Raw genomic sequence first — 21847 nt, forward strand, 5'->3', positions numbered from 1 at the left:
ACACATGCTCTGGACTAGAGCAGGGTCATACTTAAGCCCTGATTCTGACTCCTGGGATGCAAACAGTACTTTTTGCCTCAAATCTAAAACGCGCATCAGGAAGCTTTGAGGGGTCTCCTTGCTATGCTGTGCTTCTGAAGCTAGCTGTTTGTAAAGCTCTGTTGCACTCTTCTCTTGGAAGTGGGAACGCAGGATACATCTAAGTGTGGGAAGAGTTAGCTGGGGTTTACCTTCCAAGTAGCTGCGTAGCTGTGAGCCTGGAGAAATAGCCCTGACTACTGCGTCTACTATTTCTACCTCAGGATAGCCTCTGTTAAGTCCATTTTCGATCTGATGGGCAAGGCTGGAAAAAATCTGTTTTTCTTTCTGGCCCGGTTCACCTATCTGACCAGAAATTTTAAACTCTTTACGCAAGTATGAGCTGGGCTGTGCATTTGGTGAGAGCGGCACGCTCCCCTGAAGATTGGCATGGGGTTGGGGCTGACGCAGAGAATCACTGGCTTGTGTTGTGGAGTTATAGTTCTCAGTTCCTCTATTCTGTGATGTGTTCCGGCTGGTTCAATATCATAGTCAGTTTGCCCTGTTTTGTTATCTATGCCACTAATCATCTCTGTCATTTCGTCTTTAAGTAGCAACAATTCCGACATGCCGCCATCTTCTAACTCTGCGACTTCCTCTCTTTCAAGGAACATCATAATGTGAGTCATTAATGATATGCGGGATTTGTTTTGAACATCTCTTCTCTGTTCGCCTGATATGTCAAGGAAATCACATATCTCTAGTAAAAAAGGATGTTCCCACCATCCTTATTTAGGTTGACTTACTTAACCAATCTCCCTGTAATCTGTTGGAAACCCACCAGTAACAAAGCATCTTCAGGTGGCTCAGATATGTGGTGACAGGAGGACTCTATTTGATGCATGTGTAACAAAGGTAATTAGGCCCTGAGTTTGCGAGGTGTTATTAAAATGCTAAACAGTTTAAGGGCTGGATAACATGACGATCTAAACCTCATCAGGATGTGGGAGGGAAGGACAGAGGGAGAAAATAGAACACGTCTGATTTGTATTCGCTGTGGGTGAATGTTATTTCATACATTACAGAATGCAATATGCTTATGGATCATTATTGTCCAAATGAACTCTATGCTGATATATTCACTCTCCCCTACCTGTAGTAGTTTGATTGTTCCCTTGGCAGTAATATTTATTACTTTTGGTGAATTCAAACAAATAGGTCTAATCTAAACATGCTGCGTCACATATCAACCGTAGTGAAAATTTGCTGCAGAAAAAATGTTTTATTAATTGATCAAAGTATAGCTTTTGCTACATTGAAATGTTCATTAGGCCTATTGGCTCTTCAGAGATGCAGAGGCAGCTCGGTCTCCACTGTCAACATGTAATCAGTCAAAAAGTGCTGCAATCTCCAGCAGCATTGCATCCTCATTGGCATTATCAGTAGCAGGGGTAGCGGAGGCAGCCATATCCTTCAGCTCATTGTCATCTTCATACTCAGCAATGAGGTCTTTCAGGCTGGTCTCACTGATGGATTTCTCCATAGAGGTGTCTGTTAGGGTGGAGATCAAATCTTTAGCAGAGTCATCCTTCACATCCTCATCAGTAGTGATCATGTCCTTAGTGCTCTCAGGGGTCAGTGCCATGTCAAGAGTGGAGGTCTGGGTAATGGAGTCTGACGTGTGAAGATCTATCATGGTCTCCGATGAGACCATGGAGATCTGGCTCTGAGAGGTAGAAGTGGTCTGTGTTTGTGTTCATATCTGATCTCTGTGTTTCCATCTGCGCATGTGTCGAAGTGTTGGTAGAGGATGGGGTTCTCTCTGTCCTAGTTGCCATAGACGAGGTGGGCAGAGGGACTCCGGGTAGCTGCCACTCCAGCGGGAGGATGGCCAGGTTCCGAGCCAGGGAAAATTGAGAGAGGGAGCTCTACCCGGAGGAAAAGGGTGGTTAGGTTGAGGTCAGAGGGGAAATTGTCTAGATGCTTTAATCTCTGTCTGTCCGTATAGTAATTTAGGTTTCAGTAACTTACGTGGGCACGTGGTAGAGTCGGAGAGTCAGGTCTTATGTACATTTCCTCCACAGGGGTCTTCACTTGCCGGGGTGTCCTTTGATTTTCCTGCACAACACAATTGTAACACCCAATGATAACACAGCATTATGGGAAAGATCTTTTGCTCACAATAAAATATGATACAGCATGTTTGGTTGTTTCACAGAGTTAGGTCTTTGTCCTGAATTAGTTCCCTTGTGGTCCTGAGAAGATTTCAACAGCTGAACTTCAATCCGGTCTTTCTCCCTGCCCACCTTTCCATTACTCTTGTCCTTGACCCTTTTGGTTGTAACATCACCTCCAGACAAGTCTGAACCTGTGTAGATTAGACATTTTGATTTTGAAGACACATTCTTCCAAGTGAAGCCAATCTCATTCTATATCTAATCAGCAGACACCCCATAACACTCACCAGTATCAGATGCATTATCTTTGTCCTGGTCCTTTCTACTCTGTCTGTTCTGAGAGGGACGAGTCTTCCTCAGCTTGACTTTCCCACCACAGCAGAAGAGAGTGAACAGCTGCAGGGCCGCCACAGCTGGATGGATGCTCTTCTTCTTCTCTTTCTGCTGGGTCTCCTTTGCTTGCTCCTAAGGAAAGACCTCAGTGTCTCAATCAGTACATCAGTTAGAAATCTACTGACATTTCAAACTACGATATCAATGTTGAATATAGGTAGCCAATGAGCTCTAGCTTCATTGGCAACAAATATTATTTCCTAAGTGTGTTTCCATGTCAAAATGTTACCCCATAATAACTAGGGTTAGTGCTATCCGTGATCCTTGGGACGTCCCTACCCTAAACCCTAACCTTAACCCCTACCTTAATCTTAACCCTTACCTTAACCACGGTCAGAGTTGGGACATTCCATGGATTCTGTTTAGACTTTTCCTAATAACTATTAGGGCATACCACATCCGAAGGGGCATTGTGACATTGTCACATTTGTCAAGCCATGTCAAAGGATCAGATTCAACACAATATGTTGTCTTTTCCTTATTGTGGTCATTATCAGTTGTCAAATGCATTGGTTAATCCTCATTAATAAGCAAGTTTGGATGTCTTACCGAGTTAGGTCTTTGTTTAATGTCTTTTTCTTTTTCCTGTGTCGTTCTGCATTTGTGGTCCTGAGATTCAATGCTATGTTTCTCTCCTCCAACCTTTCCTTTACTCTTGTCCTTGATCCTTTTCACGTCACCTGCAGAGTAGTCCAAGCCTGTAAGTGAAACGTTTCTAAGACACATGACCTGTTTTTTTCCAAGTGAAGCCTAGATAATTGTACTATGTAGCAGCACTAATCAATATACACCTCCTAACACTCACCAGTATCAGAGTCATTATTGTTGTTTGTATCGTTTATCGTTGTTCCCTTTCTCCCATCACCACTCTGGGAGGGATCAAAGGGTGTTTTCTTCACCTTGACGCAGCTCAGCAGTGTAAACAGCTGAAGAAAGGTCAGGGCTTGAGGGATCCTCTTCTCCTTGGGTTTATCTTTATGTTCCTGTGTCTCCTTTGGTTTCTCCCTATGGGATACTTCAGGGACAGGGTCACTTAGTCTCTGACCCATGTCACGACAAGGTAGTGTACTGTTGTAATCAATCAAATCAATTATAGGTTGGGAGATCGTTTGAATGTAGCTAATGCGCTCTACCTGAGCTTGTCTGACCGTTTTAATGTGGTCTGAGATTATGACATAAGTGTGTTTCCGTGGCAACATGTTACCTCATAATGTTCCCGTATAACAACTAGTTCTCCTTCCCTGGTAAAGGGGCATTGTGACATCACCAAGTTAGTTACCTAGCCACATATCCACCCAGAACACTGGAACAGCCAATTTCTATGGAGAAAGTCTGTATGTCTGTATTTTCCTGCTGGATCAAATTAAGATCCTACCACTGTATGTCTGTCTCTCTCTTTCCTTCTCTCTACCTCTCTCTCTCTGCCTGTACTCATATTCAACCTCTGCCTTCACCCTATTGCAGCAGTTGATTTTCTCATAATTTGCCTGCATCATGTTGCAAGGAGAGAGTGGCTGAGCACAGGTCAATCACTCCACAATGAGTATGATTATACAGTTGATTATCAAGTGCCACATTCAACAGACTACTACTGTTGGCAATCAGAATACAATGTTGTTGTAGTCCAAGAGTCGACTCAGTGAATACATGCAGCACAATGGGCAAGAGTCATGGCAACACGTCTATTCATACCTCCTCTATGTTTGCACTATTAAAAGCAGATCGCCGCCACATGTAGCATTAGAGACAGCAAGCCTCCCTGGCTCAGCACCTGTTAGTGTCAGCTTTTAAGTGCTACATGTCAGCCTGATAATTACTCTGTGTGTCATCAGCAGAGGAGATTAGTGATAAAAGCTAACATAACATGATAGGCTAACACCTCTGGAGGCACCTGGATGTATCACAGTAGTTTATCCATTTCACTCAGACCACTAACGATAGGTTTGCAGGTATGCACGCACAAACACACACCACATGCACACACACATGTTACGCCCCTGAAATCAGGGGAGAAATAATCACGAGAGTGATACGGTGTTGTATTCTCAATTCAAAGTTTAGTGTAATGAGAAAAGACTGCGATTTTCCCCAGGAATATGGGTGGAGACCAGAGCAATCGATCTCCGGCTCATAGATTAAGAGCATTTCGTAGATCACAGATTAACACTTTTAGGCACCACAAAATAAAATAATCAATATAACGTTTACACATTACTCACAATTCGTACCCTTTGACAGATTTTAACTTTAACACAATTATATGAATGTTATCAATCTCTATCAACTAATACTGAATGCATCTTTTTAACCTTAGATGTTTTAAGATCCACATCCTATGAACTTACTAATACTTTTTAATGTATAACAGGCTATGAATATTTCCTTTAACCTGTCACACTCTCGCCGACAAAATAAATGTTGTCCCAACATTACCAACATTGTCTTCTTCAACAGTCCGTATGCACTGGACCTAGAAAATCCTCTTCTGTAAGGTAGTACTTGAGCAGAGGTCAAGGGTCACAGTTCAAATATAGCTAACAAGTTATATTCACAGTCCATATCTGTTGACCAGCTATATAACATAAGCAGTCTTTTCTCATACTATTGATCAACAGTCCATCAATTTTAATGATCTATATGCATAGTCTGCAAATTGTCTCTTTTGACAGTCTGTGAAATCAGACAGTAGTCCATGGTCAAACATGTCAACTCTGTAGCCTCATGTTTGCTGAAGCCCATACATGTAAGGTGGCTGAAAGTAACATTGCTGTAGTGATGGCAGCCATGGAACCAGTCCTGGTGCAGAGTAGACAGGGAACAACTGTGGCTGTGGCTGTATACTGTAGCAGGAAGGGATACCAAGCTGATCATAGGTGATACGTCTTGGAGGGTGTCTCTCTCTTTGTGGCAGCTGGTAGGCTGGTTCCTCAGGTTCAGCAGCATCAGTATATGAAGGAAAGGCACTTGGTGGATGATCATCAGGCAAATTTTCTTTAACTGTTGTTGTCTCCTCCAGCCGCTTTTCAACAAGAGGCTGTGCTGGTAGCGTATCAGGGACTGGCACTGCAACTGTCTGTTTCACTGTTGGGGGCCTGTGTTCCCACTCTCGCTGGTTCAGCATTCCTCTCCTCAGGTACTGTAGGAGATGTGGGAACCTGTAGCGGCTCATGATGAAGGTCATATTCATCCCCACTGTCTTCATCAGAATCTAGAGTCTGTGATGCAGGCTGGTTTCTCCTCGTTTTCTGACTTTTGTCCACTTTGGTCATTTCTGGTTGTGTCTCAAAAGGTAAGTGGTCACAGGACATGAGCAGATTTCTGTGCAGGACCCTGGAGCGTCCCCTACCCTTTTCTGGTCTAAATTCATAAATCGGCAGGTCTGAACCCATTTGTCTCACCACTGTGTGAATTGTATCTTCCCAATAGTTACGGAGTTTTCCTGGTCCTCCTCTTGGTGTCAGGTTTTTAATCAGAACTCGCTCGCCAGGCTGTAGCACTGAACTCCTAACTTTAGTGTCATAGTACTTCTTACTTCTTTCAGCGGCTTTCTGAGCATTTTCATTTGCAATGGCGTATGCTTCTTCCATCCCTCGTTTCCTGTTCTCCACGTATTCTCGCTGGTTACTGGAACCTGCCTCTGTGCACAATCCAAAGAGCATATCAACTGGAAGCCTGGGTGATCTCCCAAACAGAAGATAAAATGGTGAATAGCCAGTCACTTCGCAACGGGTGCAGTTATAGGCATAAACCAGTTTGTTCAGAGACTCCTTCCAATTTGACTTTTGTGGCTCAGTTAGTGTCTTTAACATTTGCAACAATGTTCTGTTCATGCGTTCCGCTTGACCGTTTCCCATCGGGTGATAGGGTGTTGTCCTGGACCCCGCCATGCCACTGAGTTTCTTTAACTGATGGAACAACTGATTTTCAAATTCTCCCCCTTGGTCATGGTGGATGCGGGACGGGAACCCAAACTTCAGGGCAAAGTCATTGAAGATGAGATTTGCAGCAGTTTTACCTGACTTTGATGTGGTGGCGTAGGCTTGAGTGAAACGTGTAAAATGATCAACAACCACGAGGATGTACTCATATCCCCCTTTGCATCTGTCGAGATGAAGGAAGTCTATACATACCACTTCAAATGGCTGTGTTGTCACAATGTTTGCCAGAGGAGCTCTTGTTGCATGGGCTGGCTTTTTCTGCTTGACACAGCTACAAGTTTTAGTCACATAGTGCTCGATGTCAGATTGCATATATGGCCAGAAGAAGCGGTCACGTACTAGTGATACAGTGCGGTCAGTACCTTGGTGTCCCATGTTATTGTTCAACTCTTCCATCACTTTACCTTTGTACTGCTCTGGTAGAACTAACTGCTTGCGGGCTGTAGTGATTCTGTACAGAATGCCATCACTGTCTACTGTCAATTTGTCCCATTCTCCTGAATAGGCATTTTGTCTTTGGACTGAATTTCTTTTGCTCTTTAACTGGCGGTTTGGAACCAGACAGTTTGAAATTGAGCACAGGACGGATGACCGGATCAGATTCTTGTGCTTCTCTTATCCCATCTTTTGGGATCGAGATGGTTGTTGCAGTGGTTGTCTCACCTTCAGCTAATACTGACATCGATGCAGCTGAAAATGACCAAGGTACAACAGCCTCTTTCTGTACCTCAACTGCTTGTATCGCGGCGGCAATGGTGTCTGGTGGAAGCTCCTCAGAACATTCTCTCATCAGTGACTCTACATCCAGTGGCATCCTTGACAAAGCATCTGCATCACCGTTCTCTCTGCCTGGCCTGTACTTTATTGTAAAGTGGAAATCAGCCAAGTCTGCAACCCACCTGGAAGTGGGTTGTTATCGCTGTATACAGTGAAGGTCGGAGCATAGTACAAATAATCATGGAACTTATCAGTGATTGCCCATTTTAGAGCTAGAAATTCTAGCTTGCTCGAGTGGTAGTGATAGTTCTTCTCCGCTGCTGTTAAGGTTCGAGAGCCATAAGACATGACCCTAAGCTTCCCCTCTTACTTTTGATAAAGAACTGCTCCCAAGCCTTGGTGTGACGCATCAGTGTGTACAACAAATGGCTGAGTGAAATCAGGGAAACCTAAAACTGGTGGGTGAAGCAAACACTCAATCAGCTGTTCCAGTGCCTGTTGATGCTGGTCAGTCCACAGGATTGGCTTGTTTGAGGGCACCACATGACTTACTTTCTTTGTTTTTGTTTTCCGTGGGTGGTCAGGTATTTTCTCTGAATCTGCTTTCAGGAGGTCATACAGGCAGCTGGCACTCCTAGAAAAGTATTTGATGTACTGTCTGTAGTAAGTGAGTAAACCAAGCATTTTTCTGAGCTGGCCTACAGTCTCTGGTCTGATTTCTTTCAATGCTCTTACTGCTTCAAAATCGGCTGGGTCAACTCGGCTGCCCTCTGCAGACACTATTCTGCCCAAATAACGGACCTGGGGTTTAAAGAGATCACACTTACTTGGTTTGAGTTTAATGCCATACTCTCTGAGACGCTGCAAAACTTTTTGCACATCATTCACATGGCTGTCGAATGTTTTACTGAAAACTAGCGTGTCGTCCAGATAAGGAATGCAGATGTTATCCCGGAGCCCTTCCAAACACTCCTCCATACACTGCTGAAAAGCTGCAGGAGCGTTCATGAGGCCGAATGGCATACGTATCCACTCATAGAGTCCCCACGGTGTCACAAATGCTGTCAGTGGTCTGCTTTCTTCAGAGATGAACCCCTGGTGATACGCTTTTCCCTGATCTAAGAGGGAGAACCAGGAATTACCACCTAAACTGTCCATGATGTCTTGGACCCGAGGGATGGGCTGGCGGTTGGGATGTGTCTTTCTGTTCAGGTCTCTGTAATCTATACACAACCGGAGGGTCCCGTCCTTTTTACGAATGCACACGACAGGTGAAGAATATGAAGAGTTTGACTTCCTAACCCAGCCCTGGACTATGAGGTCATAAAGGTAACCCTTCATCTCCTGATACAGTGGCCTGGGCACTGACATGTATGTGCGCTTTACTGGTTCAGAGTCCTTTAGAGAAATAGTCATTTTCAATCGTTCAATGCAGCCAATGTCATTGTCTGACCTGGAGAAGGAGTGACACTCTTCTCTAAGCATTTGCCTAACATCCTCTCTCTGCTCTTCGGTTAGGTGAGTTAAACCTACTGGTGGATCCCACTGTTCAGTAGCAGTACATGGGGTTCGAACGCTGGTGTGATTCACTGTGGCTGGGATGACAGTTTTTTCAAAGACTTGGGCAGGTAACACAGTCATAATGGTTTGTACTGTACCGATTATTGTGCGTCCTAGCAGGGCAATGTCGTGGTCAGTGGGGTTAGAGACATCAAGCAGGATAACTGGAAAAACACCTTTCCTGACTGACTAGTGTGTCAAAGAACTCAAGGTCGTCTGGCCACTGCGGGTTCAGGTCTGGCTGGAAAAGCATTGTCATGTCATCTTTGAAAGGCTGGGAAGCTACACGGCACTCAATCTGAATGCTACTGTGTTTTGGTACAGCAACCTTCTCTTTCTTGGTTTTCACTGCGTATTCATCTGTCTGTTCTGCGCTAACAGCCTGTATAAAAGCTCTCACCTTGTTTCTTTTCAGGCTTGGGAAAGCTATTTTTACTGTACTGTATCGTGTAGTCTTTTCGGTCATTGTCAGGATGTGCTCGATAACATTGAAACCTATGATGGGATGAGATAGGTGACAGCCTTTCAGTACCAGCACTGGGATGATCAGTTCCTTTGTTTGGTCAGTTTCAGAGGCTAGCCGAAAAGTTGTTTCAATCCATCCCAGGTATGGCATTTCAGTCCCATTTGCTGCAGTCAACCTTAGATCATCAGGTGAGTCCAGGATTTCTGAAACATCTCTCAGCCTTGCGTTTGGGAGAGATTCCTCTTTCCATCGTTCATCAATGACCGATACCCGAGATCCTGTGTCCCATAGAGCTTGGAGGTGGTGGCGATTCAGGTGACACTCAATAAGGCACTGTCTGCCGACTAGCGAGGTGATTCACTGGGGGTGGCAACCTTGAGCTAGGGATAGTAAGGAGTGGGCATTTTCCTCTGTGTAGGAAAACCTTTCACTGGTAGAGTCAATTTTCAGGTGAGTGTATTTTTCCTTATGTTTATTCCAATGTTGGTTTTGACATACTTTGGAACAGTACAGTGTCTCTTTACATGATGAACATTGTTTCAGGTTCTCAAATGACTCTTCTCTGGCACAATTTACACATTTCTGGGACGTTTTGGTACCTACGGTTAACACTCGTCCCTCAGCGGTAACCCATTTCCGTTTAAAGGGGCCTCCCTTGATGGTCTGGCTCCCCGGATTTTACATCCAGCTTGAAAATGTTCTCCACTCCCACATCGGAAGCAGTGTGTGCATCGTGCATCTGTTCTGGCCTGCTGGCAGACAAAACACCTCCTTGGAGCTTGAGCAGAGTGGTTGGTATACCGGTTAGGTGCATATTGATGCTGCGCAGGGTCAGGTGCTTGAGACCGACTGTAGTTGCTGCAATACTGCTGCTGGGAAATAGGTGCCTGGGGGTCCCTATCTGGCCTCCTAACTGGGGGTGGGGCATAGGCACAAGGCGGTGACTGAAACATAGGCTGCTGTAATGTCTTCTTAATGTGAGCAATCTCTGCACTGAGACCTTGTAGAGAAGCTACACCTGTCTTAAGTTCAGCTAACTCTGTTAACAGTTCTGCGGGTATCTTAGCTTTGGCTTCCTTCACAGGACACTTTGCAGATGGTGTATCTTCTAACTGGACTACACTTACAGTTGTAGCAGGCTGTGGGGCATTAAACCGCTTTTTGTTTCGTCTTTCTATCTCATTAGCACAAGCAATGTTAAGCTTCTCTAACAAAACCTCATCTGATGTTTCGCTCTCTAGCAGGAGAGGCTGCATGTCTATCCTGATACTGTCACTCTGGAGACCCGTAAGGACTGTGTGTAAACACATGCTCTGGACTAGAGCAGGGTCATACTTAAGCCCTGATTCTGACTCCTGGGATGCAAACAGTACTTTTTGCCTCAAATCTAAAACGCGCATCAGGAAGCTTTGAGGGGTCTCCTTGCTATGCTGTGCTTCTGAAGCTAGCTGTTTGTAAAGCTCTGTTGCACTCTTCTCTTGGAAGTGGGAACGCAGGATACATCTAAGTGTGGGAAGAGTTAGCTGGGGTTTACCTTCCAAGTAGCTGCGTAGCTGTGAGCCTGGAGAAATAGCCCTGACTACTGCGTCTACTATTTCTACCTCAGGATAGCCTCTGTTAAGTCCATTTTCGATCTGATGGGCAAGGCTGGAAAAAATCTGTTTTTCTTTCTGGCCCGGTTCACCTATCTGACCAGAAATTTTAAACTCTTTACGCAAGTATGAGCTGGGCTGTGCATTTGGTGAGAGCGGCACGCTCCCCTGAAGATTGGCATGGGGTTGGGGCTGACGCAGAGAATCACTGGCTTGTGTTGTGGAGTTATAGTTCTCAGTTCCTCTATTCTGTGATGTGTTCCGGCTGGTTCAATATCATAGTCAGTTTGCCCTGTTTTGTTATCTATGCCACTAATCATCTCTGTCATTTCGTCTTTAAGTAGCAACAATTCCGACATGCCGCCATTTTCTAACTCTGCGACTTCCTCTCTTTCAAGGAACATCATAATGTGAGTCATTAATGATATGCGGGATTTGTTTTGAACATCTCTTCTCTGTTCGCCTGATATGTCAAGGAAATCACATATCTCTAGTAAAAAAGGATGTTCCCACCATCCTTATTTAGGTTGACTTACTTAACCAATCTCCCTGTAATCTGTTGGAAACCCACCAGTAACAAAGCATCTTCAGGTGGCTCAGATATGTGGTGACAGGAGGACTCTATTTGATGCATGTGTAACAAAGGTAATTAGGCCCTGAGTTTGCGAGGTGTTATTAAAATGCTAAACAGTTTAAGGGCTGGATAACATGACGATCTAAACCTCATCAGGATGTGGGAGGGAAGGACAGAGGGAGAAAATAGAACACGTCTGATTTGTATTCGCTGTGGGTGAATGTTATTTCATACATTACAGAATGCAATATGCTTATGGATCATTATTGTCCAAATGAACTCTATGCTGATATATTCACTCTCCCCTACCTGTAGTAGTTTGATTGTTCCCTTGGCAGTAATATTTATTACTTTTGGTGAATTCAAACAAATAGGTCTAATCTAAACATGCTGCGTCACATATCAACCGTAGTGAAAATTTGCTGCAGAAAAAATGTTTTATTAATTGATCAAAGTATAGCTTTTGCTACATTGAAATGTTCATTAGGCCTATTGGCTCTTCAGAGATGCAGAGGCAGCTCGGTCTCCACTGTCAACATGTAATCAGTCAAAAAGTGCTGCAATCTCCAGCAGCATTGCATCCTCATTGGCATTATCAGTAGCAGGGGTAGCGGAGGCAGCCATATCCTTCAGCTCATTGTCATCTTCATACTCAGCAATGAGGTCTTTCAGGCTGGTCTCACTGATGGATTTCTCCATAGAGGTGTCTGTTAGGGTGGAGATCAAATCTTTAGCAGAGTCATCCTTCACATCCTCATCAGTAGTGATCATGTCCTTAGTGCTCTCAGGGGTCAGTGCCATGTCAAGAGTGGAGGTCTGGGTAATGGAGTCTGACGTGTGAAGATCTATCATGGTCTCCGATGAGACCATGGAGATCTGGCTCTGAGAGGTAGAAGTGGTGGTCTGTGTGTCTGTGTTCATATCTGATGTCTGTGTTTCCATCTGCGCATGTGTCGAAGTGTTGGTAGAGGATGGCGTTCTCTCTGTCCTAGTTGCCATAGACGAGGTGGGCAGAGGGACTCCGGGTAGCTGCCACTCCAGAGGGAGGATGGCCAGGTTCCGAGCCAGGGAAAACTGAGAGAGGGAGCTCTACCCGGAGGAGAAGGGTGGTTAGGTTGAGGTCAGAGGGGAAATTGTCTCATGTTTGAATCTCTGTCTGTCCGTATAGTAATTTAGGTTTCAGTAACTTACGTGGGCACGTGGTAGAGTCGGAGAGTCAGGTCTTATGTACATTTCCTCCACAGGGGTCTTCACTTGCCGGGGTGTCCTTTGATTTTCCTGCACAACACAATTGTAACACCCAATGATAACACCACATTATGGGAAAGATCTTTTGCTCACAATAAAATATGATACAGCATGTTTGGTTGTTTCACAGAGTTAGGTCTTTGTCCTGAATTAGTTCCCTTGTGGTCCTGAGATGATTTCAACAGCTGAACTTCAATCCGGTCTTTCTCCCTGCCCACCTTTCCATTTCTCTTGTCCTTGACCCTTTTGGTTGTAACATCACCTCCAGACAAGTCTGAACCTGTGTAGATTATACATTTTGATTTTGAAGACACGTTCTTCCAAGTGAAGCCAATCTCATTCTATATCTAATCAGCAGACACCCCATAACACTCACCAGTATCAGATGCATTATCTTTGTCCTGATCCTTTCTACTCAGTCTGTTCTGAGAGGGACGAGTCTTCCTCAGCTTGACTTTCCCACCACAGCAGAAGAGAGTGAACAGCTGCAGGGCCGCCACAGCTGGATGGATGCTCTTCTTCTTCTCTTTCTTCTGGGTCTCCTTTGCTTGCTCCTCAGGGAAGACCTCAGTGTCGCAATCAGTACATCAGTTAGAAATCTACTGACATTTAAAACTACGATATCAATGTTGAATATGGGTAGCCAATGAGCTCTAGCTTCATTGGCAACAAATATTATTTCCTAAGTGTGTTTCCATGTCAAAATGTTACCCCATAATAACTAGGGTTAGTGCTATCCGTGATCCTTGGGACGTCCCTACCCTAAACCCTAACCTTAACCCCTACCTTAATCTTAACCCTTACCTTAACCAAGGTCAGAGTTGGGACATTCCATGGATTCTGTTTAGACTTTTCCTAATAATTATTAGGGCCTACCCCATCCGAAGGGGCATTGTGACATTGTCACATTTGTCAAGCCATGTCAAAGGATCAGTTTCAACACAATATGCTGTGTTTTCCTTAATGTGGTCATTATCAGTTGTCAAATGCATTGGTTAATCCTCATTAATAAGCAAGTTTGGATGTCTTACCGAGTTAGGTCTTTGTTTAATGTCTTTTTCTTTTTCCTGTGTCGTTCTGCATTTGTGGTCCTGAGATTCAATGCTATGTTTCTCTCCTCCAACCTTTCCTTTACTCTTGTCCTTGATCCTTTTCACGTCACCTGCAGAGTAGTCCAAGCCTGTAAGTGAAACGTTTCTAAGACACATGACCTGTTTTTTTCCAAGTGAAGCCCAGATAATTGTACTATGTAGCAACACTAATCAATATACACCTCCTAACACTCACCAGTTTCAGAGTCATTATTGTTGTTTGTATCGTTTATCGTTGTTCCCTTTGTCCCATCACCACTCTGGGAGGGATCAAAGGGTGTTTTCTTCACCTTGACGCAGCTCAGCAGTGTAAACAGCTGAAGAAAGGTCAGGGCTTGAGGGATCCTCTTCTCCTTGGGTTTATCTTTATGTTCCTGTGTCTCCTTTGATTTCTCCCTATGGGATGCCTCAGGGACAGGGTCACTTAGTCTCTGACCCATGTCACGACAAGGTAGTGTACCGTTGTAATCAATCAAATCAGTTATAGGTTGAGAAATCGTTCGAATGTAGCTAATGCGCTCTACCTGAGCTTGTCTGACCGTTTCAATGTGGTCTGATATTATGACATAAGTGTGTTTCCGTGGCAACATGTTACCTCATAATGTTCCCTTATAACAACTAGTTCTCCTTCCCTGGTAAAGGGGCATTGTGACATCACCAAGTTAGTTACCTATCCACATATCCACCCAGAACACTGGAACGGCCTATTTCTATGGACCTAGTCTGCCTGTATGTCTGTATTTTCCTGCTGGATCAAATTAAGATCCTACCACTGTATGTCTGTCTCTCTCTTTCCTTCTCTCTACCTCTCTCTCTCTGCCTGTACTCATATTCAACCTCTGCCTTCACCCTATTGCAGCAGTTGATTTTCTCATAATTTGCCTGCATCATGTTGCAAGGAGAGAGTGACCGAGCACAGGTCAATCACTCCACAATGAGTATGATTATACAGTTGATTATCAAGTGCCACATTCAACAGACTACTACTGTTGGCAATCAGAATACAATGTTGTTGTAGTCCAAGAGTCGACTCGGTGAATACATGCAGCACAATGGGCAAGAGTCATGACATCACGTCTATTCATACCTCCTCTATGTTTGCACTATTAAAAGCAGATCGCCGCCACATGTAGCATTAGAGACAGCAAGCCTCCCTGGCTCAGCACCTGTTAGTGTCAGCTTTTAAGTGCTACATGTCAGCCTGATAATTACTCTGTGTGTCATCAGCAGAGGTGATTAGTGATAAAAGCTCACAGAACATGATAGGCTAACACCTCTGGAGGCACCTGGATGTATCACAGTAGTTTATCCATTTCACTCAGACCACTAACGATAGGTTTTCAGGTATGCACGCACAAACACACACCACACGCACACACACACACACGCACACACACACGCACACGCACACGCGCACACACACCACATGCACACACACACATTTATGTGTTTGCAACCACGCATGCATTTCTAAGAACGCATGCACACACACATTACTGAAGACACGGACACACACACACTGTCCATCATGTCCTATGAGCAGGGTAAAGACAGGGCCAGCAAAAACAGCAGCTGACAGACCGTAATAGAGCCTGTCTGTCAAATCAAATGTAATAATAAATCAAATCAAATGTATTTATGAAGCCCTTCTTACATCTGCTGATATCTCAAAGTGCTGTACAGATACCCAGCCTAAACCCCCAAACAGCAAGCAATGCAGGTGTAGAAGATCGATGGCTAGGAAAAACTCCCTAGAAAGGCCAGAACCTAGGAAGAACCCTAGAGATAAACCAGGTTATGAGGGGAGGCCAGTACTCTTCTGGCTGTGCCGGGTGGAGATTGTAACAGAACATAGCAAAGATGTTCAAATGTTCATAGATGACTGTCAAAGGTGTGTACGGGAGGCAAAGTCAGGTGCAGGAGAGCAGAGTGTAGTGAACAGGCACACTTTAATTCCTTTCCAAAATACATAGCACATAAAAACAATAACGTGCCAAAGACACGGAACATGACATAAGTAATAATCCACAATACCAAACAAACAATTACACACAAAGACATGATGGGAAACAGAGGGCTAAATACATGTAGAATGATTAGGGAAAGAAAACCAGGTGTGTATGGGACAAGACAAAACAAATGGATATCTGAAAAATGGAGCGGTGATGGCTAGAAAGCCGGTGATGTCCATCGCTGAACGCAGCCCGAACAAGGAGAGGAGCCGACTTCGGCGGAGGTCGTGACAATGACCAGCAGGGTCAAATAATAATAATCACAGTGGTTGTCGAGGGTGCAACAGGTCAGAACCTCAGGAGTAAATGTCAGTTAGCTTTTCATAGCCGATCATTCAGAGTATCTCTACTGCTCCTGCTGTCTCTAGAGAGTTGAAAACAGAAGTTCTGGGACAAGTAGCACGTATGGTGAACAGGTCAGGGTTCCATAGCCGCAGGCAGAAAAGTTTAAACTGGAGCAGCAGCACGGCCAGATGGACTGGGGACAGCAAGGAGTCATCAGGCCAGGTAGTTCTGAGGCATGGTCCTAGGGCTCAGGTCCTCCAAGAGAAAGAAAGAAAGAAAGTAGGAAAGAAAGAAAGAAAGAAAGAAAGAGAGAAAGAGAGAGAGAGAATTAGAGAGAGCATACTTAAATTCACACAGGACGCCGGATAAGACAGGAGAAATACTCCAGATATCACAGACTGACCCTAGCCCCGCGACACATACTCTACTGCAGCATAAATACTGGAGGCTGAGACAGGAGGGGTCGGGAGACAATGTGACCCCATCCGACGATACCCCCGGACAGGGCCAAACAGGCAGGATATAACCACACCCATTTTCATTGTGTTGTCAGTAGTATCCCCCTGAGGATAGACTGGTCACTTCTTGTTGGAGACCTCATCAATGTTGCTGTCTCTAGAGGAAAGAAATGGCTTCTCTCAATGTCATTGTAACTAGATCACTGTGATGAGCGTGTGTGTGTTTTTGTGTGTAGGTGTGTATACGTGCATGTCTGTGTGTACATTTGGGTGAGAGACACTTTGATCTCCTTATTGGGTAGATTAATATTTGAATTCATAGATGGATACATCTCACCATCCCTCCTACTGTCTCTCCTCTATATCCACCCAGTCATCCCCCTCTCTTCTCTCCCTCCCCTTTCAGAGTTAATATGTTCTGCATCTTTTCTAGATTAACAATCCTCAGAAACGTCATGCTTAATTACATACATGTACAGTATCTATGTTATGTTGATTTAGTTCCAAGTCTACTTTGTCAACAGTATGTTGATGTCAGGCTCATCTTTATTGTGGATAGTGCACTCGTGTACAACTAGGGGGTTTCTCAGGTGAGGGACAGCTTGGCTGTAGCCCTAAACGATGTGCTGCTACTACTGCTTCTCTCAGCTCATTATCCATGCAGACCACAGGCATGACAGAGACAGAAAAGTGCAGTTTGACCGAAATCTTCCCTGTGAGAATTCATAAAATACCTAAATTCTCAAAGTGATTTACTAACGGAGTATTTTTCACCTGGTATTTTAATACTTAATTCAATAGTTTCAAAGCTCTCTATTCTGTCACCATTCAAGGTGATAAAACGACACATACAGTATGTGTGCTAATCAATTACTCTGATGACACCAATATATCCTCCCCTCCTGTAATATAGGCAAAGAGAATGATGTGCTGTAGTATGAGGATGTTCCCACCATCCTTATTTAGGTTGAATTACTTAACCAATCTCCCTGTAATCTGTTGGAAACCCACCAGTAACAAAGCATCTTCAGGTGGCTCAGATATGTGGTGACAGGAGGACTCTATTTGATGCATGTGTAACAAAGGTAATTAGGCCCTGAGTTTGCGAGGTGTTATTAAAATGCTAAACAGTTTAAGGGCTGGATAACATGACGATCTAAACCTCTTCAGGATGTGGGAGGGAAGGACCGAGGGAGAAAATAGAACACGTCTGATTTGTATTCGCTGTGGGTGAATGTTATTTCATACATTACAGAATGCAATATGCTTATGGATCATTATTGTCCAAATGAACTCTATGCTGATATATTCAATCTCCCCTACCTGTAGTAGTTTGATTGTTCCCTTGGCAGTAATATTTGTTATTTTTGGTGAATTCAAACAAATAGGTCTAATCTAAACATGCTGCGTCACATATCAACCGTAGTGAAAATTTGCTGCAGAAAAAATGTTTTATTAATTGATCAAAGTATAGCTTTTGCTACATTGAAATGTTCATTAGGCCTATTGGCTCTTCAGAGATGCAGAGGCAGCTCGGTCTCCACTGTCAACATGTAATCAGTCAAAAAGTGCTGCAATCTCCAGCAGCATTGCATCCTCATTGTCATTATCAGTAGCAGTGGTAGCGGAGGCAGCCATATCCTTCAGCTCATTGTCATCTTCATACTCAGCGATGAGGTCTTTCAGGCTGGTCTCACTGATGGATTTCTCCATAGAGGTGTCTGTTAGGGTGGAGATCAAATCTTTAGCAGAGTCATCCTTCACATCCTCATCAGTAGTGATCATGTCCTTAGTGCTCTCAGGGGTCAGTGCCATGTCAAGAGTGGAGGTCTGGTTAATGTAGTCTGGCGTGTGAAGATCTATCATGGTCTCCGATGAGACCATGGAGATCTGGCTCTGAGAGGTAGAAGTGGTGGTCTGTGTGTCTGTGTTCATATCTGATGTCTGTGTTTCCATCTGCGCATGTGTCGAAGTGTTGGTAGAGGATGGCGTTCTCTCTGTCCTAGTTGCCATAGACGAGGTGGGCAGAGGGACTCCGGGTAGCTGCCACTCCAGAGGGAGGATGGCCAGGTTCCGAGCCAGGGAAAACTGAGAGAGGGAGCTCTACCCGGAGGAGAAGGGTGGTTAGGTTGAGGTCAGAGGGGAAATTGTCTCATGTTTGAATCTCTGTCTGTCCGTATAGTAATTTAGGTTTCAGTAACTTACGTGGGCACGTGGTAGAGTCGGGGAGTCAGGTCTTATGTAAATTTCCTCCACAGGGGTCTTCACTTGCCGGGGTGTCCTTTGATTTTCCTGCACAACACAATTGTAACACCCAATGATAACACCGCATTATGGGAAAGATCTTTTGCTCACAATAAAATATGATACAGCATGTTTGGTTGTTTCACAGAGTTAGGTCTTTGTCCTGAATTAGTTCCCTTGTCTGTTTCTGGTGTTGTACTTACGGGTTCGTGGTCCTGAGATGATTTCAACAGCTGAACTTCAGTCCGATCTTTCTCCCTGCCCACCTTTCCATTACTATTGTCCTTGACCCTTTTGGTTGTAACATCACCTCCAGACAAGTCTGAACCTGTGTAGATTAGACATTTTGATTTTGAAGACATGTTCTTCCAAGTGAAGCCAATCTCATTCTATATCTAATCAGCAGACACCCCATAACACTCACCAGTATCAGATGCATTATCGTTGTCCTGGTCCTTCCTCAGCTTGACTTTCCCACCACAGCAGAAGAGAGTGAACAGTTGCAGGGCCGCCACAGCTGGATGGATGCTCTTCTTCTTCTCTTTCTGCTGGGTCTCCTTTGCTTGCTCCTCAGGGGAGACCTCAGTGTCGCAATCAGTACATCAGTTAGAAATCTACTGACATTTCAAACTACAATATCAATGTTGAATATACGTAGCCAATGAGCTCCAGCTTGATTGGCAACAAATATTATTTCCTAAGTGTGTTTCCATGTCAAAATGTTACCCCATAAAAACTAGGGTTAGTGCTGTCCGTGATCCTTGGGACATCCCTACCCTAAACCCTAACCTTAACCCCTACCTTAACCCTAACCCTTACCTTAACCATTTCAATTTCAACGTCAAAGGTCAGAGTTGGGACGTTCCATGGATTCTGTTTAGACTTTTCCTAATAACTATTAGGGCCTACCCCATCCGAAGGGGCATTGTGACATTATCACATTTGTCAAGCCATGTCAATGCTCTGTTTTCCTTATTGTGGTCATTATCAGTTGTCAAATGCATTGGTTAATCCTCATTAATAAGCAAGTTTGGATGTCTTACCGAGTTAGGTCTTTGTTTAATGTCTTTTTCTTTTTCCTGTGTCGTTCTGCATTTGTGGTCCTGAGATTCAATGCTATGTTTCTCTCCTCCAACCTTTCCTTTACTCTTGTCCTTGATCCTTTTCACGTCACCTGCAGAGTAGTCCAAGCCTGTAAGTGAAACATTTCTAAGACACATGACCTGTTTTTTTTTCCAAGTCAAGCCTAGATAATTGTACTATGTAGCAGCACTAATCAATATACACCTCCTAACACTCACCAGTTTCAGAGTCATTATTGTTGTTTGTATCGTTTATCGTTGTTCCCTTTCTCCCATCACCACTCTGGGAGGGATCAAAGGGTGTTTTCTTCACCTTGACGCAGCTCAGCAGTGTAAACAGCTGAAGAAAGGTCAGGGCTTGAGGGATCCTCTTCTCCTTGGGTTTATCTTTATGTTCCTGTGTCTCCTTTGGTTTCTCCCTACGGGATACCTCAGGGACAGGGTCACTTAGTCTCTGACCCATGTCACGACAAGGTAGTGTACTGTTGTAATCAATCAAATCAGTTATAGGTTGAGAGATCGTTCGAATGTAGCTAATGCGCTCTACCTGAGCTTGTCTGACCGTTTTAATGTGGTCTGAGATTATGACATAAGTGTGTTTCCGTGGCAACATGTTACCTCATAATGTTCCCTTATAACAACTAGTTCTCCTTCCCTGGTAAAGGGGCATTGTGACATCACCAAGTTAGTTACCTATCCACATATCCACCCAGAACACTGGAACAGCCTATTTCTATGGACCTAGTCTGCCTGTATGTCTGTATTTTCCTGCTGGATCAAATTAAGATCCTACCACTGTATGTCTGTCTCTCTCTTTCCTTCTCTCTACCTCTCTCTCTCTGCCTGTACTCATATTCAACCTCTGCCTTCACCCTATTGCAGCAGTTGATTTTCTCATACTTTGCCTGCATCATGTTGCAAGGAGAGAGTGGCTGAGCACAGGTCAATCACTCCACAATGAGTATGGTTATACAGTTGATTATCAAGTGCCACATTCAACAGACTACTACTGTTGGCAATCAGAATACAATGTTGTTGTAGTCCAAGAGTCGACTCAGTGAATACATGCAGCACAATGGGCAAGAGTCATGGCAACACGTCTATTCATACCTCCTCTATGTTTGCACTATTAAAAACAGATCGCCGCCACATGTAGCATTAGAGACAGCAAGCCTCCCTGGCTCAGCACCTGTTAGTGTCAGCTTTTAAGTGCTACATGTCAGCCTGATAATTACTCTGTGTGTCATCAGCAGAGGTGATTAGTGATAAAAGCTCACAGAACATGATAGCCTAACACCTCTGGAGGCACCTGGATGTATCACAGTAGTTTATCCATTTCACTCAGACCACTAACGATAGGTTTGCAGGTATGCACGCACAAACACACACCACATGCACACACACACACACACACACACACACACACACACACACACGCGCAACCACGCATGCATTTCTAAGAACGCATGCACACACACATTACTGAAGACACGGACACACACACACTGTCCATCATGTCCTATGAGCAGGGCCAGCAAAAACAGCAGCTGACAGACCGTAATAGAGCCTGTCTGTCAAATCAAATGTATTTATAAATAAAATCAAATTAAATGTATTTATGAAGCCCTTCGTACATCTGCTGATATCTCAAAGTGCTGTACAGATACCCAGCCTAAACCCCCAAACAGCAAGCAATGCAGGTGTAGAAGCACGATGGCTAGGAAAAACTCCCTAGAAAGGCCAGAACCTAGGAAGAACCCTAGAGACAAACCAGGCTACGAGGGGAGGCCAGTACTCTTCTGGCTGTGCCGGGTGGAGATTGTAAGAGAACATAGCCAAGATGTTCAAATGTTCATAGATGACTGTCAAAGGTGTGTACGGGAGGCAAAGTCAGGTGCAGGAGAGCAGAGTGTAGTGAACAGGCACACTTTAATTCATTTCCGAAATACATAGCACATAAAAACAATAACGTGCCAAAGACACGGAACATGA

General features: G+C 44.2%; 2 protein-coding genes across 4 annotated transcripts; both read right to left on the bottom strand.

The window, feature by feature from the left end:
• Positions 1-799: 799 nt before the first annotated feature.
• On the bottom strand, positions 800-20928 carry LOC118944535. 2 transcript variants are annotated; one of them, XM_036964392.1, is made up of 6 exons: positions 20075-20928; positions 19817-19947; positions 19198-19354; positions 2325-2386; positions 2050-2136; positions 800-1946 (listed from the first exon to the last, which is right to left on the bottom strand). In XM_036964392.1, exons 1-6 carry the CDS (start codon positions 20466-20468, stop codon positions 1665-1667), a joined length of 1113 nt encoding a protein of 370 aa, XP_036820287.1. In that variant the 5' UTR covers positions 20469-20928; the 3' UTR covers positions 800-1664. The 2 variants fall into 2 exon arrangements, with proteins under 2 accessions (XP_036820287.1, XP_036820286.1); XM_036964391.1 differs by having other exon boundaries at positions 19817-19965.
• On the bottom strand, positions 11373-14674 carry LOC118944534. Of its 2 annotated transcripts, none has more exons than XM_036964389.1 (6): positions 13971-14674; positions 13715-13845; positions 13060-13249; positions 12902-12963; positions 12627-12713; positions 11373-12524 (listed from the first exon to the last, which is right to left on the bottom strand). In XM_036964389.1, exons 1-6 carry the CDS (start codon positions 14362-14364, stop codon positions 11979-11981), a joined length of 1410 nt encoding a protein of 469 aa, XP_036820284.1. In that variant the 5' UTR covers positions 14365-14674; the 3' UTR covers positions 11373-11978. The 2 variants fall into 2 exon arrangements, with proteins under 2 accessions (XP_036820284.1, XP_036820283.1); XM_036964388.1 differs by having other exon boundaries at positions 13715-13863.
• Positions 20929-21847: the final 919 nt, after the last annotated feature.

Source organism: Oncorhynchus mykiss, chromosome 26 (genome assembly GCF_013265735.2).
Source record: "Oncorhynchus mykiss isolate Arlee chromosome 26, USDA_OmykA_1.1, whole genome shotgun sequence".
Lineage (NCBI taxonomy): Eukaryota > Metazoa > Chordata > Actinopteri > Salmoniformes > Salmonidae > Oncorhynchus > Oncorhynchus mykiss.

Excerpts from the sequence above, each read along its gene's own strand:
- LOC118944534 (XM_036964388.1), bottom strand. The coding sequence starts at position 14,364 with ATGTTGCCACGGAAACACACTTATGTCATAATATCAGACCACATTGAA. Across the intron at positions 13,250-13,714 it reads TTAAACAAAGACCTAACTCG|GTCTTCCCTGAGGAGCAAGC; the intron begins GTAAGACATCCA and ends TGCGACACTGAG. Across the intron at positions 12,525-12,626 it reads CGACTCTACCACGTGCCCAC|AGCTCCCTCTCTCAGTTTTC; the intron begins GTAAGTTACTGA and ends TCCTCCGGGTAG.
- LOC118944535 (XM_036964391.1), bottom strand. The coding sequence starts at position 20,468 with ATGTTGCCACGGAAACACACTTATGTCATAATCTCAGACCACATTAAA. Across the intron at positions 19,966-20,074 it reads CAATAATGACTCTGAAACTG|GCTTGGACTACTCTGCAGGT; the intron begins GTGAGTGTTAGG and ends TTTCACTTACAG. Across the intron at positions 19,355-19,816 it reads TTAAACAAAGACCTAACTCG|GTCTCCCCTGAGGAGCAAGC; the intron begins GTAAGACATCCA and ends TGCGACACTGAG.